This window comes from Xyrauchen texanus, chromosome 35 (genome assembly GCF_025860055.1).
Source record: "Xyrauchen texanus isolate HMW12.3.18 chromosome 35, RBS_HiC_50CHRs, whole genome shotgun sequence".
Taxonomy (NCBI): domain Eukaryota; kingdom Metazoa; phylum Chordata; class Actinopteri; order Cypriniformes; family Catostomidae; genus Xyrauchen; species Xyrauchen texanus.
Window position 1 is genome coordinate 30,548,592 of NC_068310.1, and position 20,332 is coordinate 30,568,923.

Below are 20,332 nucleotides of genomic sequence, written 5' to 3' on the forward strand. Positions count from 1 at the left end.
AATAATAATAATAATAATAATAATAAAATCGACATTACAATTACAGTCGCCACAATTAACTAAGCTTAAAAAGTTTCAATTGCATCATTTAATTTAGGTCTACACCCACAGCCTCAACATTTTCTGTTTACAACATAATGTGTGCATGAAAGGATAGTTCACCCAAAAATGTGAATTCTCTCATTATTCACTAGTGTAGTGGGCTAAAGCACATCCCAACAGCAACCACCATTGTGTCCTTGAGCAAGGCACTTAAATCCAGGTTGCTCCGGGGGGATTGTCCCTGTAATAAGTTCACGCTGTATCTTCAAGGACCCTGTTTTGAGACAAATGACTGCAGAGGCTTTTACTTTAGAAATGCAGTTGTTGCGCTACTCTGATGTGCAGATAAGTGCGGGCAACAACCGGAAGCAGGATTGACGTCACAGTTAAATTACCCACAACCGCCTGCTTCTCTCGAGAAGTTTCTCAGTTGTTTACTGACTAAATTCGGGTGATATCTCGCATTCTAAGTGTTTTTGTTTCTTTTCTCGAACATCTGTAAAAAGAGCTGCAATGGCGCAGTACAAAGGAGCGGCCAGTGAAGCGGGCAGAGCGATGCAGCTCATGAAGAAGAGAGAAAGAGAGCGAGAACAGCTCGAGCAGCTCAAACAGAAGATCGCAGAGGCAAGAGACACAGACATTACACATCTCAAAACAAATGCTACTTTAAACACACTGACAATGGCCCATCCACGTGTCCTGACTACTTCTCAATGTAGTGTTGTGAAATACAAATTATGTGAAATTTAGAGCATTACAGAATAATATTGGGAATGTCGTCTACCGTCATTGTATCCCCGTTTTAAGACAGCACAGAGTCAAGATGTCAACATCTGTTAACAATTCATAATACATTTTATTACGAATATCGCCATAATACTTACATATTAACAGTATTTATAACTGTGTTGTAGTATGACTTTATTTATGATGACTTTAATTTTTTGGCCCTGTATGCTTTCTTTAAATCAAATGATGCATGTATTAGCCTAGTTTTTATTTATTTATTATTTGACCCCCTTTTCTTCCAATTTGGAATGCCCAATTACCACTACTTAGTAGGTCCTCGTGATGACGCGATTACTCCCCTTAATCCGGGTGGTGGAGGAAAGTCTCAGTTGCCTCCGCTTCTGAGACCGTCAGTCCGCGCATTTTATCACGTGGCTCATTGTGCATGACACCGCAGAGACTCATGCAGTATGTGGAGGCTCATGCTACTCTCCATGATCCATGTACAAATTACCACGCACCCCATTGAGAGTGAGAATCGCACATTATTGCACAACCACGAGGAGGTTATCCCATGTGACTCTGTCTTCCCTAGCAACCGGGCCAATTTGGTTGCTTAGGAGGCCTGGCTGGAGTCACTCAGCACACCCTGCATTCAAACTCGTGACTCCAGGGGTGGTAGTCAGCGTCAGTACTCGCTTAGCTACCCCAGCCCTCCCCATCCTAGGTATTTTTAAGAAACAGTAGCCTAACCACATTTAGAAACCATATTTGTCACAACAAAAAATTGTGTAATAAAAAGCAGCCCCCCTAACTATTTTTCATAATCACAGTTTCACCTAAACTGCTTGACTGCAGTGTAACATGCATCTTAAGAGATAGTTTACAAAAAAAAATTAAAAATATTCTCATCATAGACCTTATTCATGGTAGCGCTGTCTTTGTTTTTTTTTTTAACGGGAATGAACATCTCTTCATTGGCACGCAAGGTAAAAAGCTGTAAAACTCTTCTTGATCAGTTTCCACGCTAAAGTTTCTGGAGGTTTTTTTAACCCATTGTAGTGACTGTAAGTCTGTCCCTCACAGCCTCATTATCATTCCCGTCAAAACTAAAAGATGGCGTTGCTGTAGTTGAGGTCTATTTACTCATTCTAGTGCCATCCCAGATGTGTATGACTTTCTTTCGTCAGCAGAACACAAAGATTTTTAGAAGAATATCTCATCTCTGTAGGTCCATACAATTAAAGTGAATGGTGGCCAGAACTTTGAAGCTCCAAAAAGTACATAAAGGCAGCATAAAAGTTATCCAAATGACTCCAGTGATTAAATCCTTGTTTTTAGAAGCGATTTGATAGGTGTGAGTAATTTTTTTTTTTTACTGTAAATCTCCACTTTTAACCAGCCTGATCGGTATGTGGCGATTTGCATGAAGAATGTGGAAGTGAAAGTAGAGATGTATAGTAAAAACGGACTTAAATATTGATCTGTTTCTCACCCACACGTTTCATGTCGCTTCTAAAGACAGATTAAATCACTGGAGTCCTATGGATATCTTTTATGCTCTCTTTTTGTGCTTTTTCGAGATTCAAAGTTCTGGCTTCCGTTCACTTGCATTGTATGGACCTACAGAGATGAGATTTTCTTATAAAAATCTTTGTGTTCAGCAGAAGAAAGTCATGCACATCTAGGATGGCATGAGGGTGAGAAAATTAGTGAATTATACATTTTGGGTGAACTATCCTTTTAAATGTAAAATATTTTAAACAACATTTTCCAATTCTTGTATTATTTTATATATATATATATATATATATATATATATATATATATATATATATATATATATATATATATTTTTTTTTATTAATTTGTCACATCTCAGGTCTATTAAAGTAAACTGCAAAAAAATCACTGCGTGATTAAAATGGTGAAAACATGAAATTGTGACTAGTTACAGTACCTAAAATTTAAACTTTACCTTATACATAAGAATATATTTTTAGATTTTTAACCTATATTCTTGATGTTAAAAAAAAAAATCTTCCATGTTATTTGTCAAATGGCCCTCCACAGATAGTTTGACCTACTATAGTCAATCCATGGTACTTGTTTGTGAGAGATTAACAAACATTTGCATTGTTTAAAAGATCATTAGTCAGAGTAAACTTAACTGTTATTACAATCAATTATTGTACAGTATGTTAGGCCTACTACTTCAACTACTAATCTGTTGAACATTATGTAATGTTTGTTAGTAAAAAAAAATTTATAAAGTGTTACCCAAGATAATTAAATAAATCTTAATATGCTGCCTGAAACACACTGGACAGATCATGCTTAATGCAAAACATCTCCCTTAACTGAACTTCACCTTCCATATTCCAGGATAACATGGTGAAGTCCAACATTGATAAGAAGTTCTCTGCTCACTATGATGCTGTAGAGCAAGAGCTCAAATCCAGCACTGTGGGTAAGTGGACATTAGAAATTATATGACTTATTAATGTGCTAAAAATCACATATATATTTTGAATTTTTTTAGAGCAGCTTATATTTTACCAGAAAGGTTCATTGGATTTTCTTTTTTGCCTTTTGTTTAAGCAAAGTGGCATAGGACATAACCCCTTGGGGGTTACATATTTATCCTGTTATACATATTTTGAATGTTAAATAAGTTTCTGATGTTGATCTATGCAGGTCTGGTGACTCTGAATGACATGAAGGCAAAGCAAGAAGCTCTGGTTAAAGAACGTGAGAAACAGCTTGCCAAGAAAGAGCAATCAAAAGAGTTACAGATGTAAGCCATTTCACACACTTGAGCCTTTTCATTTCATCGCTTGCTTCAGTTGATTTATTTTCTCAGTGTGAATCAGACTGAGGTTTAATGCTTTTTCCGAGTCCTCTTTTATGTGACTCCAGTCTTGGTTGTTGTGTATTACAGCTAGGACTGCCCCTGACCAAAGAATTTCCTAGTCACTAGTAGTCATTAGTTTAAGCCATTAGTCGACTAGTTGCCGCAGGTTTATGATATTCATTACTTATATTTAAGCATTTTGGGGAGCATCAGAAAATGGTTTGAGTTTCAGGGCTGATAAAGAATGTTATAAGTAACATTGCTAACACCTGTTCTACATTACAGAGAAACGCTAAACCATAATAATGAGCCTTTAAAATATAAATTTTACAAGCGCACGCACGAAGCGAGCTGCAGCAACACCGACAAAAGCGGTAAGATTCTGAATGTGTCGGAAAAAATGCAAGGAGACTGTCTGAACATATTGTTAATCTATAGAGAAATGCACATTAGTGTTGTGCCGACAGACGATGATCTCCGGGATCGACGATGGTCAGAGTGATTGCTAATAGCTGATGCTTTTGATGATATCAAGACGATATTTGGCCAGTTTTCCCATTAATGTATTAAATTATTATTAGGCTATTGTTATCATAAAATTAATATTACAAATAATTTGCCCGTTGACACACAGATATGCGCTTGAAGAAACGCACTTTATTATATTAAGATCAGATGACAGAAAAGCCATCTATGCACTTGTATGACACGCTGTTTGTTCAAAGTTGTGCAGTCTCGGGTAACACGTGCATGTAAAAGGTTCTTAAAAGGTTTCTGGCTTCTGATTTTTTTTTTTTAATTGTTTGCATGAAAAGTATCTTCTATAAGTGCTGCAAAAGACCTCAGACATCTCAGTTCAGGAGGTGTTTTGAGTTCAGTTCGCTTTATTTACACAGAGCAGTTCATTGTGACCACAACTCTGCAGTCTGTAAAATAATACAAAATATATTAAATAATTAGGGCTGTCGATTTAACGCGTTAATTCAGTGGGATTCATTTGACAAAAAATAACGCGTTAAAAAAAATTACGCAATCGCACTAATAAGGAAGATTCCTGAGAAATGCAAGCTTGTAGTACCACCTGTTTACTCCAGAGGGCAGTAAGTGAAATTTCAGTTGTATGAGCAACGCACAGTTTATACATTGAAGAAAACACTTCAGTAGGAAGAACAATGCAAACATACGTTACATTCTTGCATTCAAAACACTTGGAGCGCATATGCGAACTAAAGGATCTCAAGATGTATTTAAAGATTGAGTATTAAACTATATTTAACTTGAAACAGAGAACTTAACATTTTATGTTTATGATGCAATGCACCCGAGACGCTACACAAGCATGTCTGAAGCAGGTGTAAATTGACGGCCTCTTAAACAAGCCCTCATAATAAATCTCTAACTGATTGACAAATTCACTTGTGAAATGGATTGCTGTGAACTGTGTGCCAAAGATTGACTTATGATCAATAATATGGTAGTAAACAATACATTGTATTCTAAAACCGCTTTTTGTATTATTATTGTCTTATCAATGATTAACTCTTCTGCCACAAGAATATAATGCATTTAAATTATCTGAATATTTTTTATTTTATATATATATATATATATATATATATATATATATATATATATATATAATTTTTAAATATTTAAAGATAACTATGTATAATTATATATTGATATAAATATTTATATTCTTTATATATTGAATTATTATTATTATATGAGGGGCTTTCTCACTAAATATTTGTATATGCAATTAATCGGGACACCATGTAATTAATTAGATAAAAAAATTGTAATCGATTGACAGCCCTAAAAATAATACAAAAACACGTTCACCATGGTAATATTTCATTTATTATCATCTTTACAATAGTTTTTAAAATATATATATATATATATATATATATATATATATATATATATATATATATATATATATATATATATATATATAAATACTTATCTAAATTCAAATTGCACTCCAAACTAAATTAAAATAACGTGATTAAAAAAAGTTTCATTTGGAGTGCAATTTGAATTTAGAAAATTATATAATTTAAGTTTTTTAAATAAATACATTTTGTTTTCAGTGCAAAATCAATAAAGCAAGAATATTCACCGATCCCGTAACCCGGGGGTTACCGATGTAATTGGACCTTGAGAGACGATGAAATACCTAACCGGTAGAGATTGCAAAGATGAAGTATGTTCTTTGCCAGAGAGATGTTTCCCTTCACAACCGTTGTAAAGCCATTTTCGAAAAGTTGAACAAACAAATTTTATTTGCACTTAATTGTTTTCCAGTTTCATTAGAATTTTTAGTTAAAAAAAAAAAAAATCAAAGTTTGAAATCAAGGTGTCTTGCTTTATTGTGTAGGCTTAACCCTAACCCTGCTTAATGAAAATTACCCCATAGCATCCAATCAGCGGTAATAATGTTTTTTGTCAGTTTGAACGTATAATTGAAACTAATGATTAATTATCGCATGCACCAGCCATGTAAACGATCATGTCACTGACTGCGTGACTTCGCAGTCAAATTTTGGTCACCCAAGACTCTTCTTATCGACTAATGTTTGGTTGACTATTAGGGGGCAGCCCTAATTACAGCATTGAATCCTTCCTGCATCCTGGCCTATGGATAGATTTGTTTTTCTCTGTTCTGTTTAAAATCAGTGTTTGATGTTAAACCTTTACTTTTGGTCTGTTTTTTTTAGGAAACTGGAGAAACAGAAGGAGAAGAAAAGAAAGGAAGAGCAAAAAAGAAAGATTGCAAGTTTATCTTTCAATCCAGATGAAGGAGAGGATGACGAGGAAGATGACGACGACGAGGAGGAAGACGAGGAGGAGGAGGAGGATGATGAGGAAGATGAGGAGGAAGAGGAAATTGAAGAGGAGATATGTATGGGACTTTTCTTTAAAGGGATAGTTTACTTAAAATGAAAGTTCTGTCATCATTTACTCACCCTCATATTGTTCCAAACTCATAAGACCTTCTTTCCTTTATGGAAGACACAAGGAGATTCTTCTAGATAACTCCTTTTATGTGACTAAATGATGACAATTTTCAGTTACTGTAATAGTAAAATATGTACTATGTTTACCAGGCCTACCTTTAAAGAAGAAGAAGAAACTGGGGAAGAACCCAGATGTTGATACAAGTTTCCTGCCAGACAGGGACAGAGAGGTACACATCTTGCTCTTTATTCTGTAGTAACACATGTATAGCCAATAATGCGAAAGCGACTACAGATAATAGAGGAGAAAGAAATGAAATCAGATAACAGAATTGCCGTTGCAGTGGAAGCCGAAAAGTCTAGTGTGGTTTTCTTAAATATTCCCAATTAATCCCAAACACCTCTTTGTTAGGGTGCTGTAAGCAATTTTACAGGACCGTTGATTAGCATAACATATAGCTCAAATAAAAATATGCAGTGGTTGCGGAGAAGTCCTCATTTTTATTTGTAAAGTGCTTTTCACAACATGCATTGTTTCAAAGCAGCGTTACAGGAAATAATGCATTAACAAAAAAATTTAAAATGTGTTACAGTGATCATTGTGTAGTTTGATTAAATATGATTGTAAAATGTGTATAGAAATTAAATACTAATTGTATTTAAAACCCCTGTGAGCAAGCTGAAGGCGACTGTGGCAAGAAACACAAAACTTCATTAGATGTTGGTTAATGGAGAAACATCTAACCTTGGGAGAAACCAGACTGTGAGAGCCAGTTCCCCTCTGGCTAACCAGAATGAATATAATAAGAATATTAGTTATTTGTGTGCAGTGCAAGTCATGGTTTTACATTTGTAAATTAAGTGTTAAGGTCCAGTGTTTTAAAAATAAAATATTTATTTTATGAACTTTTAAGATTAATGTCTAAAGTTTTTGAAGACCATCCTGGATTAACTGCAGAAGTTTACTTAACTGCATTGTCCTTTCGTTAGTTGGCACATGAAGGCTTTTGCTGGCAATAAAATTATAGTCTATGTATTCCATTTTAAGAGTGTAGTCCATCATTGGACAAAGGTGATGCAGGCAGAGATCAATGATGAGGTGCATCGCAGTTCAATCTGCAGGTCTTTTCGTTGAGGTTCGGTGGGGTTCATCCTAAATCCAAGATTCAGGCAGTGGCATATGAAGTATCTGATATCTTACAGTTGGATTTGGCATAATTTCATCCTCTGAAGTCAAAAGACTGAAGTGATGTCTGGCTAGCACCGGCTGTAGTTTGTCATCATCTCTCAGCGACATGTAGCAGTGGAGTCCAACACCAAGCAGGAGTGGAGCTGGATCTGTCCAGCTCTGGTAATCTTGGGATATAAATCCTGAGGTTGAGATATGGAAACAACTAGAATAATATTGTCGTAGATGCCATTAAATTTATTGCAGAGTTATAGATCATGGATGTTTCTAGTTCTGGCAGACCTAACTAAAGTAGCCTAATTGTGAGTTGAAGGATTAGGTGCATGCTTAGCTAAATTGATGATTCTTTAGTCTAGACTAAAACTGAGTGAGTGTCTGTATCACAAACAGTGTTAGGGAGACTGTTCCATAGTTTAGGAGCCAAGTATGAAAAGGATCTACCTCCTTTTGTGGATTTTGATATTCTTGGAATTATTAACTAGCCAGAATTTTGTGATTTTAATGAATGTGACGGATTATAGCGTGTCAGAAGATCACTTAAGTACTGTGGAGCTAGATCACTCAAGCTTTGTATGTAGTTAACATCATTTTTAAATTAATATGAAATTTAACGGGTAGCCAATGTAATGAAGATAAAATTGGGCTAATATGATCATATTTCTTGGTTATAGTCAGCACTCTGGCAGCAAGTTTATTTATTGAACTTGCTGGACATCCTCCCACTAATGCATTACAATAATCTAGTCTTGAGGTCATGAACGCATTAATAATGTTTTATTTAGCAATATTTCTCAAGTGGAAGAATGCTGTTCCACAAACACTAGAAAATTTCAAAGGACAGATTGGTATAGAATAGAACACCTAATTTCTTCTCTGTTGAAGATGACGTAACAGTACATCCATCAAGTCAAATTATATTTTAGCGGCTTATTTTTAGAGGTTTTTGTAGAAGGAAATTTCTGTCCAGCCAATCGTTTATTTCATTGATACATTCTGCTAATTTGGAGAATTGGGAAATTTCATCAGGTTTTGAAGAAATATAAAGTTGGTATCATCGGCTTAACAGTGGAAACTTATTCCACGATTCCTGATAATTTCTTCCAGGGGAAGCATATACAAGTAGAAAAGCAGAGGCCCTAAAACTGATCCCATGTGGCACTCCATTCTTTACTTTTGTTTGGTTTGACAATTCCTCATTTACATAGACAATAAAGTGGTAGCAGTCTGCTAAATAGGACCTAAACCATGCTAATGCATGGCTAATTCTCTAGCCTTTTCAAGAGAATGTCGTGATCTATTGTGTCGAAGGCAGCACTAAGATCTAAAAGCACTAGAAGTTAAATGCAGCCAAGATCAGATGATGAGAGCAAGTCATTTGTAACTGATAGGTGCAGTCTCTGTACTGTGATGAGGCCTAAATCCAGAATGATATTGTTCATATATACTATTTCTTTGTAGAAATGAACATATTTGGGAGGATACTTCCTTTTCTTGTATTTTCAACATAAACGGGAGATTTGAAATCGGTCTATAATTAGCCAGTTCTCCAGGATCAAGTTGTGGCTTCTTAATAAGCAGTTTGATAACTGCCATATTAAAGTTTCTTGGTACATGTCCTAAGGATAGCGAGTTAATAATATTAAGAAGATGTTCTGAAATTACAGGTTATTTGGTATAGGATCTAACAAACAGGTTATTTGGTATAGGATCTAACATACATGATGTGGCTATTGATGTTTCGATAAGTTTTGTTAGCTCTTCATTACCTATGACAGAGAAGGATTGAATTTGCACATGAGAAAAATTCTGAGACACCATGAGGTGCTATGGCAGATGATTGCATAATTCCAATTTTATTTCTGATTATTTAAATTGTATCTGTAAAGAAATTCATAAAGTCATTATTCTTGTGCTGCCACGTAATATCTGGTTCTGTCGAGGCTTTATTCTTAACCAATTTAGCCACAGTTACTGAATAAACACCTAGGATTGTTGTGGTTATTTTCTATGAGTTTGCTGAAATATGCTGACCTGGCAGCTTTTAGTGCCTGTCTGTAGCTACAGACACTATCCTTCCATGAACCACGAAACACTTCTAATTTTGTATTCCTCCACTTGCGCTCCATTTTCCGAGCTGCTCTCTTGAGAGCATGGGTGTGATCATTGTACCATGGTGCAGGGCTTATTTCTTTAATTTTCTTTAATCGAAGGGGGGGCTACACTATCAAGAGTGCTAGAGATGTCTGTATTTATATTTTCTGTTATTTCATCAAGTTCTTCTGGGCTTTGGGGTTTATTGAGTGTATGAGTTAGATCTGGAAGATTATTAGTGAAGCTCTCTTTAGTGGTTGAAAGAATAGTTCTACATGAACAATAGCGTGGTGTACATTGAGTAACATTAGCTGATCGCAGCATACAAGAGACGAGGTAATGATCTGAGACGCTCCGCTGCAGAATTTCTATATTATCAACATCAACTCCATGTGACAGAATTAAATCTAGCGATGGATGACAGTAACTGTTTATAAAATAGACTGTACATTATAAATATGTTGAGACAATTCTGTATTGATGTGATTTCATCACTGTCATTTTGATATATCGATGCACTATTGTTTAATAATAGATTGTATATATTATCTGTACAACAAAGTTACGTTACACTAATGAATGGGTCTTTTTGCATTATTTTGAACATTGTCTAGCATTCGTTTCATGTGTTATTGTAGTTTACCTTGCAGAATAATTACAGATTAACATTGTCCGTTAAGGTAAATCATCATACCTGACTTTTAGTATAAAGAGAAGATCGTTGAAAGAATTTGAAAGTTACGAAGCAAGGTAGCTTGCAATTCATCAGCGTTAGCATGCAAGATCAAGTTGGCTAAAATTACACCGATCAATCCTCATTGCACTATATTTCACATGCTTTGCAGTTAAGCTTACCTGTTCAATAAGAAGAACGCCAATTCATGGTCTGTTTTGATCCTAACACCAAACGAAGGTTCCTCCAAGAATTAAATGCCCTGCCGATGTTCACTCTAGTTTTCGCTTGACAAATATCACATTCCACTTAGCCAGATGGGGTCCAGTAGATATGTACATTTTTTTTGGCTTACTAAGAGTTTGTGTAGGAGTCGGTGTTGTGCTGGGAGACGCACGTTTGCTGGATTCCATCTCTAAGATAACTTTACCTAGTGTTGCAGTTTGTTGTCACTGTTGAATAGCGGAAGAGAAGCCATTACTGAGGCAAGGATCTCGGGAGTGCACAAAAACGTCACATCCTTTGGATTTTCCTGGCAAAAGCAACCCACTCCCTTTGCATGAAAATCAGTCTACAGGCTTTAATAGGCAAACTTGGCAAACATTTTTTAAGTTGAAATTACAAGCCGTTCACACATTGGCAAAAAAAAAAAAAGGCAAATATTACATGAAAATGTTTAAATTTTGCACTTTTTAATCTTTCATAGGCATAAAAGGCAGTACTGTTTGTCCACCAGATGGAGCCACATAATTTTAAATCAAATTAAAGGTAGATTAAGGTTGGGTTGCACCAACCAGGATTAATCTTACATTTAGATTAAATCAAGGTTTATCTGATAATTCTGTTGCACCAAACTTTAAACTTTGTTTAAAAATAATCAGGGTTACATTTAAATCATCGTTTTGATCCTGATTTAAATTTCACTGTAAATCTGAATTCATTTTAATCCTGTTGCTCCATTACTTTAAACTCTGATTTAAATCTCAGTTATGGATTAACTTAAACTTGCAGCTGAGGTGGTTTAAATATTGAATTTACCTACAATAAAACATGAATGAATTTGTAAGTGAACAGTGAAAATACTGTCATCCCTCTGAAGGCAGTTATGGTTTGAGTTATGGTTCCACAGGATCTTTCCTGTCAAATCAAATTATTGTTATAATTTTTCTGTATGTGCTTGGCCCCCGATTTGCCGCTTGCAGCTGTATTTTATAGTTTTTTTTCCTTGGCTGCTTTAAATAAAATCTCAATGAAGCATGTTACTAAGATCCTTAGATCAGACAGGTCCAAATTAATTTGTTATTTAGACTTTATTTGCACTTCTACTATGGATGTACGATGTTAAATCATGCTGAATATCTTTTGTTTTTACATACTAATGGATGAGTCTAAATTCTGTTCTGTTGCAATCAAAGTAAAAAAAAAAAAAAAAATTGTGGTCGACCGATATATCTACGATTTATTTATTTATTTATTTATTTATTCCCCCTGTTTGGCCGATATATATATATATATATATATATATATATTTATTTTTTTCTCTTGTGAGCGCCTGCTTGCATGTGAAGGGACTGAGGCTAGTCACAGTTAATTTTGTTGTTGCGTTCCATTGTGTTACTACAATAGACCAGTGTCATTAAAATGGTCAGAATATCAGAGCCAAGCCTCTATCGGTACTTAAAGTATATGAAGAAGAGCAATGCTAATGCTAGCTAGAAAACTACTGAATGCCCCTTTTAAAAGTTTAATATAGGCTACCAATAAAAAAAAAAAAAAACTATTGGCAGATTAACTGGTTTTCTTTTAACACATTATTGAATCAGCACAATCCAATATCAGTTGGCCTCTAATTTGTATCCATTTATGTAATGGCACGTAAACCAATTTTAATGTGATATTTGCGTGAAACATTTATTTTAGGATTTTAAACTTGCATATATCCTAACCTTTACTGATAAGCATTGTTAAGACCATGTTGAATGTGTGCCCCTGCAGAGTCTGTGATTACTTGATTTATTTTGAGATTGTTTGGGATTGTTTTGATATGGGGATACAGTATTAATTTTATTTGTTCAAGTCTTGAAAAAGGTCTTAAAATCTTAAATTTGATTTCTGCAGCAACTCTGGTTTCATTCTCCCTCTCTATCCTCAACTGCTCCCTGTAACTTCTTGTCTTGTCTAATGATTAAAAGGCAAATATAAAAAAAAATTATATAATACACCGTCTGCAAATATGTGCATATCTTGTTTAAACAGATGTAATAAAAAAAACTCACAAAACTTGAGCAGATCCAGCATCCGGTATAACACATTTATTTACCTCTAAAGCACGTATTCTAACAGTCTCTCCTCAACAGTTCTCTGTAACTTTTCTAATGATAAATGGCAAATACGAATAAAACTTGTATTATATACCGTCTGCAAATATGCAGAGGTCTCATTTAAACAAATGTCATTCACGAACCTCATGAAAATCCAGCGTTTTCTTCCCGTCGAGTGATCATCTAATATCTTCCTCTGAAGTGTGTATTATATTAGTCGGAATAAAAACTTCAGGATCAAAAGTTCCTCTCTTTCTGTTATTTTAACTTCAGCAACCAGTTTGCTTAAGAGTTCCATTCATTCAAAACAGCTGCCAGTAAAGCCATTAAGTAGCAGTAAGGTAGCAAATCAGCTGCCTTCGTTTTCGATGCAGTCCAAGGTAAAAGCGCTTCATGTGTGCTATAAGTAAATGTCTTATTCACTATGCACTGTATGTACAATTGATTTGTACTGCTATTTCCTTTTTCCATATTAACAATTTCTTCATGTGCAAATAAATTTAAATTTGTCTGATTTAAAATCTACCATTTAAAATAAAAATTATTTTTTAGTTTTGTGTGAAATTGAGTAAATATAGTGCTAAATAAGAGTTTTTTGTTTTTTAGCAATCTTATGATTTTGTTATTTACTATATTCAATTGTGATATATCGGCCACCCTGCCCTCTGGTTATCTGCATCGGCCATTAAAAACCCCATATCGGTCGACCACTAATATTTTTTTATCTGTTTGTAAAATGTGTGTTTCAGGAAGAAGAGAATCGTTTGAGAGAGGAGCTTAGGCAGGAATGGGAGAGAAAACAGGAGAAAATCAAAAGTAAGATATGAAGATTTGAAGGTGTTGCTGTGGAAATTATTTTGTGTGTGATATTGTTGAACCAAGAGTGCCATCACATTTTAACTTAATCTTAAAATAATGTTGACCTGTGTGGTCTTGTATGGTGCCAAATACTCTTAACCAGCTTATGTTTATTTTTAACCTTTTCAGCTTTGATGGTACAAAACCTGTTCTTCTGGTCTTTTTTTGTTTTTTTTTCTTCAGGTGAAGAGATCGAAATCACTTTCAGCTACTGGGATGGCTCAGGGCATCGAAAAACTGTCAAGGTACAGGGCACCAATTTTCTAAGTTAGGAAAACTGCATGCCACACGTAATTTGTTACTTTGTTTTTACGTCTGAAGTGAGTGCAAATTATTCAAACGTGTTCTGATGCAGGCAATGCATTGGAAAATCCACTCAGGGGTGTGTGTGTGTGTGTGTGTGTGTGTGTGTGTGTGTGTGCGTGCGTGCGTGTGTGTTTGTGTGTGGTGTTCATGTAGATGAAGAAAGGAAACACAATTCAACAGTTTCTCCAAAGAGCCCTGGAGGTTTTGAGGAAAGACTTCAGTGAGTTGAGGTAAATACATTCATTGGCATCCACTATTAACACACTTTATTAGTGTTAGTCATGCTACAGTTGGTAAATGCAGAATTATTTACAGCCCTTTTTGGTAACAAATAGATATTTTTCAAGGACTTTAAATCAGATATTATTAATGTAGGCCGTGTATAGCCTGATGATTAAACATCCAGGATGTTTAATCGTTAGGCTATACACGGCCTACAATAATATCTGAATTTTGTTGTTTTCACCAAAGCATTCACTTTGTAAATAAAAAACATTAACATTAGTTAATGCATTATGAACGAACAATGAATGATTGTATTTTTATAAACTAACATTAATCAAGTTTACTAAATGCTGTGAACACAAATAGTTTATTGTAAGTTCATGATATTTAATGCATTAATGTTAGCAAATTGAGCCAATATAACATATCATTGATATAATTTGAATTGTATAATTTATAATAAATGTGTTGTATACCTGTCATATGACATTAATATGAAAAGTAATCAAATGTCTGATATATTACATTTTTGTGTGCGCATTATAATTTTAATCAGAAAAAACATTGTTGCAACCCTGCCAATCACTCCCATTCAGTTCAAATAATATGCGAAATATGGAACTTTTTGATCAGATCCCCTCAGTAGCTGTAAAACATTTTGGGCAGATGCAAATAGTACAGAAAGTATTACAGTTCCCTTACTTAATCTATTTTTGTACGAAAAAGGAAGTGTTTTCAATTGTACATTCTATACTGTTTAAATGCTACTTCATTTAGCTGTTTTCACCAAAATATTATCACTTTGTAAATAAAAACCATCCAAAGTATTGACACTTCATTTGTTAAATGACAGCTCCAAATTAATGCAATTAACTCAACTTTGTTGAGTATCATTTCAGTGTTTAAATTCGTAATTTATATGCAGTGGGGGTCATTTAAAATGTTTATTTCTCCATTCAGTAAATAAAAACAAAATGTGCAACATTTGTTTTGCTGAGAGTAAATATTGAATAAGTGGCGAGTCTAATTCAGATTGACTTCTTTCGTTTTAAATGCATGGAAGCAAGTCAGGGTTTGTTACATTTCATATGTGCAGTCAGTGTTAAAATGAACTCTCAGTAGTGGTCGACCGATATATTGCCAAGGCCGATAAATCGGACGATATTCTGAATTTTGTAATTATCGGTATTGGCTGATACGTTTTCCCGTTTGGCTGATTCTTTTCTTTGGGCCGTGAGGGCTCTGAGAATCACCTGCTTGCATGTTAAGCACCTGAGACATGTAAATGACCAATCACAGTTTGTTTTTGTTTTTTTTACATGCCATCATGTTACGCACGATTGCACTGTATGTACAATTGGTTTGATTCTGTATTTTTGGATAAAATGCGATTGGTAATGTTGACATGCTGTCCATGGTTGCTGGACTACTGTGTGTACTGTTATATCCTTCCTAATACATGATCGGTTCTTCATGTGCAAATAAATTACTCAAATTTGATGACTAAACAGAAACTGCTATCTACCATTTTAAAATACAATCTTGTTTTTTAAAGATTCTTTTTTTACAAAGTTAATGTTTAGTGTAAAAGTAAATCTAGTGCTAAATAAGAGTTCATTTGTTTTTAGCAATTGTATTTTTAACTTGTACTGTATTAAATTGTGTGATATATCGGCATTGTATCAGCCTATCGGCCACCCTGCTCTCTGGATATTGGCAGCGGCCATTTAAAAACCCCATACCGGTCGACCACTTATTATCAGGTCGCAGCTCGTCATGGTTCACAAAGGAAACTTATGTTACAGATATTTTTATGATTCTCTTTTGTACTCTTAGATAATGTCAAAGCCCTGTTTGTGTCTCCTTTAGGTCAGCAGGAGTGGAGCATTTAATGTATATTAAGGAGGATTTAATCATCCCACATGTAAGTTTCCACAAATAATTATTCATCTACAGGCAGAAAAAGATACAAATATCAGAGCTGTTCACTCATGAAAATGTTATTACGTAATGTCCTCTTAAATATTTGACATGCTTTTAACTCTTTAATTCCTGCTTTTAGTTAACCCCCCAAAAAGAAAATTCTGTTATCATTTACTCACCCTCATGTTGTTCCAAACCTATAAGACTTCTGTCTTAATTTGTGCTGATTTGTGCCGTGAAAAATGTATGTTTATGCTAGTTTGGTGTTTTGAGGTATTAAGCATTCTTTTTTTGGGCTGTGTGACATCACACTCCACCCCATCTCGCTCCAATCGCTCCAAACCAGTGCTGGTCGTTTGTGCTCGATTTGTGCCGTTAAAACAAAAGCTGCAACTATTTCCCTTCTTTTAGATAGCTTTAATGTTTTTGGGAGCGGTGACGTCATTCTCCACGCCATGTTGTCTAAATTGCTCCAAACCGGTGTCATTCGTTTGTGATCAATTGGTGTCGTTTAAAATAAACACTTTATCTATTTCCATTCCATAGAAATAACAGAACTGTTGCTGTCATTGTTTTTTTTAATATTGGCAGTTTGATCATTGGCAGTAACTTCAAGCTTCAAATCCAGATCACATATGCCCTGTATTTGTGTGTGTGTAGCACTGGTTTGAATTCACCTTGTGTATATTGGTACTTAATATAATGTTGTTTGTGCTCTGGTTCATCGCTGAACCAAGTATTACATCTCGTTTATTACCATAATGTTTTAGGAGTTTGTTCAACTTTACCTCAGTGAATATATTGTTGAGGCGACTGTGTTATAATACCCATTTGCTCAATTAGTTAGTGTTACTTGATATAATACAGTCAGTATGTTCAAAATGGTTATTGCATTATGCAACGATGATGATAGAATATGGATAAACAGTTTCATAAGAAATTGAGATGGATAAAGCTTTTGATCTTCTGATTTGGGTCATCTCTGCTTTCAGTTCTCAGAGAAAGCTGCATAAATGGTGAGGCAGTGACCGGTGATGTGTGTTTTTAAAATTATATTTCAAATATTTTAAAGCAATGAGTCAGGAACCTGTTTGGAGCGATTCAGACGACATGGGGTGGAGAGAGATGTCACTGCCCCGAATTAAATCTGTTATTTCTATGGAAGGGGAAACAGATAAACTGTTCATTTTAATGGCACAAACGAATGACACTGGCTTGGGAGTGATTTGGACGACATGGGGTGGAAAGTGTCGTCACAGCCCAGAATCTTATTTGTTATTTCTAAGGAATGGAAATAGATTGTTAATTTTAACGGCACAAATTGATCACAAACGAATGACACCGGTTTGGAATTTCAAATATTTTAAAGCAATGAGTCAGGAACCTGTTTGGAGCGATTTAGACAACATGGGGTGGAGAATGACGTCACCACTCCCAAAAACATTAATGCTATATATAAGAAAGGGAAATAGTTACAGCGTTTGTTGTAACGGCACAAACCGAGCACAAAAAACCAGCACTGATTTTTATTTATTTTTTGTGAGATGGGGTGGAGTGATGTCTCACACAGCCCAAAAAATACCTCATATTACGATAAAAAGCCACTTTGTGTACAGTAAATGCGCATGTGTGTTCTCGAGTTGATTGACAGGCGATGTCTGTATCTAAAAGGTGATTGGCTCTTTTACCTGTAATGTGGGACTTCCTGTCTACATCCGTTGGGTGCTAGAGCTCCTTGGTTGGGCGTTCCAATTTGGACCAACCTTCCAATCCGTTAAAAACAATTTTTATAAATATATTTATTTATAAATAAATAGTCTCTGAAATTGAATGATTGTTAGTTCAAATTCTGTCAAAAAATTCTAATTGAAACAAACCCACAAAAGATCTGCTTTTAAGTTGCTTGTGCTCTCTCTATTTATGGACTGACTGTCTAGCTAGCACTTTGTCTTTCAGAAAAGGCTTTGTCAAGTCCCAACATCAAACTTTACCCATTTAGTTTTTACAAGCCCAAATCCAGTACAGAATGACACGATGTTCATTTATCACGCAGATATGTGATCGGAACTGGTAAAAGATGCAATTTTGAATGGATCATAAATGTTGTGGAATTACCCTAATTATGACAGCAGGCTGTATACCACTCTTAAATCATGGTTTATAGTACATTTGCCCTGTCAAGCGCAATTTCTCAATGACTAAAAACACTAATTATCGGCTTCTCCTCCAGCACCACAGTTTTTATGATTTCATCGTGACAAAGGCAAGAGGCAAAAGTGGTAAGCTCCTCCTTCCTATTTTGGCACTGAATTGCACAACATTTAGTTTAACAGATTTGCTGTATGTCCCAGATATATTGCAGACACAAGACTCTGCTCTGATATTATTAAGATAACAAAACGGTGATTATATTTAGTGTATATCTTCATCTCTCTTCAGGGCCGCTCTTCAATTTTGATGTGCACGAAGATATTCGGCTGGTGAACGATGCCACAGTTGAAAAAGACGAGGTAAGGAGATGTTAAAGGTACGCCAGTTATAGTCACATAACTATGGGCAGAAAGTCTGTACCACATTGCAGCTTATTCTGGCCGAGAAAAGCCCACTTTATGGGCTTATTTAGGGATAGATGGGTATTGGATATAATTCTTGAGAATGAAATAAAATGAACAAGGATGCTAAAGAATATCTCATCTACATATGTAAAGGTATGTAAAAATAGAATGAAGTCTTAACACAAAACTGAATGTCTTGTTGATTTGTGTTTAAGTCTCATGCAGGAAAAGTGGTGCTGAGGAGCTGGTATGAGAAAAATAAACACATCTTCCCTGCCAGCCGCTGGGAGCCTTACGACCCCGAAAAGAAATGGGACAAATACACTGTGAGTATCTGCAGACAGGTCCCCAGTTAGTTTATGATCCTTAAAGGAGTCGGTTATCCAAAAAGTGACTACTCTGTCATCATCTGCTCACTCTCATGTGACTCATTTGACTTCTTCCATGGAACATAATGTTAGGCATGAATGTCCATGCTGTTCTTTTCCAGACAACAAAAGTAGACCGAGAACTGACTGTCAAGGTCCAAAAAAGACAAAACAGAACTTTACAACTAGTCCATTCACCTTTTGTAATTTATCCCAAGTCTTCTGAAGCCATATGATAGCTTTGTGTGAGTTTAAGTGTTGTCATTGCACAAGAAGCAGAGCAGGCGGTGTCACCACTTTTCTTTCACACACGAAATCACCAGCCTGTGTTTTGCGAGAATTCATTTTGAAACATAATTTGTGTTTCGAGTGACATGATGTTGATTAAATGATGAGAGAATTTTCATTTGTGGGAAACCTATCCCTTTAAAGACCTTATATTTTTATATTTAATATCTCTACACTCTGTAAGTGGTGTTATATGCATTTTAGGTAAAAATGTAAATCAAAATCTCAGACTAAACTACATGCACAGTGGCAGAACCAAATCAAAGCAACCCTTGAACCTTGATGTGTAAAATCACAAATACAGTCAGTAATGCAAAACCAAAAACTTACGTTCTCCAAGACTGGCTAAGAAGGTTTTCAAAAGATTATAACAAGATGTAGATGCAACATACAAATTAAATCAAGACACTGTTTTGGATCTACTGAAGTTACAAATATGTCTTTTGGTTGGTTTCATAGCATGTTTAGGCATCATTTTCATGTTTTCATCAATGTATTGTATTTCGTTTCAGATTCGGTGAGCTGGCACTCTACAGTCACAGGATACGCAGAAACATCTTGTTGTTTTATATTTTGATTTTAATTACACCAGACAGCATACAGAGTCTGCTATCTTGCGTAGAAATGTCTAGTGTCTGGATCTTTGTTGCATGCTTTCATTGTAAATAGGCGACGCTACAACCTAAATTGAGGCAGATGAAGATTTGTGTACTTTTTGTCATTGGCTCATAGTCTGATCTTGCACTTGTTGTAGCAAGTAGATGAAACAAGCTTAACCTCATGTTTTTTTTGGTAAAGCAATGTGCAACCTGTATGGATTCTATTCATGTTCATGATTGTAAATAGGATCTTTCTCAGTATTTTATTCATCATGCCTGTCATTGCATTAAAGCTTGTTCAAAAATAAATTCCTCATACATTTTTCATAGTTTCCACTTGAAACA

General features: G+C 35.1%; 1 protein-coding gene across 1 annotated transcript; it reads left to right on the forward strand.

Annotated features, from left to right (window-relative positions):
• The first annotated feature begins 423 nt into the window (after window positions 1–423).
• Window positions 424–20,294, forward strand: fam50a (family with sequence similarity 50 member A). Its single transcript, XM_052105845.1, has 13 exons — window positions 424–666; window positions 3,157–3,241; window positions 3,469–3,568; window positions 6,352–6,536; window positions 6,742–6,821; window positions 13,615–13,681; window positions 13,907–13,968; window positions 14,183–14,259; window positions 16,124–16,178; window positions 18,408–18,456; window positions 18,617–18,687; window positions 18,948–19,058; window positions 19,901–20,294. The coding sequence occupies exons 1-13, from the start codon at window positions 556–558 to the stop codon at window positions 19,907–19,909; spliced, it is 1,062 nt and encodes a 353-aa protein (XP_051961805.1). The 5' UTR covers window positions 424–555; the 3' UTR covers window positions 19,910–20,294.
• Window positions 20,295–20,332: the final 38 nt, after the last annotated feature.

Bases quoted from the DNA above. Each gene is read 5' to 3' on its own strand.
- fam50a (XM_052105845.1), top strand. From the start codon at position 556: ATGGCGCAGTACAAAGGAGCGGCCAGTGAAGCGGGCAGAGCGATGCAG. The intron at 6,822-13,614 runs GTACACATCTTG...TGTGTGTTTCAG, and splicing joins TGCCAGACAGGGACAGAGAG to GAAGAAGAGAATCGTTTGAG. The intron at 16,179-18,407 runs GTAAGTTTCCAC...CTTCTCCTCCAG, and splicing joins AGGATTTAATCATCCCACAT to CACCACAGTTTTTATGATTT.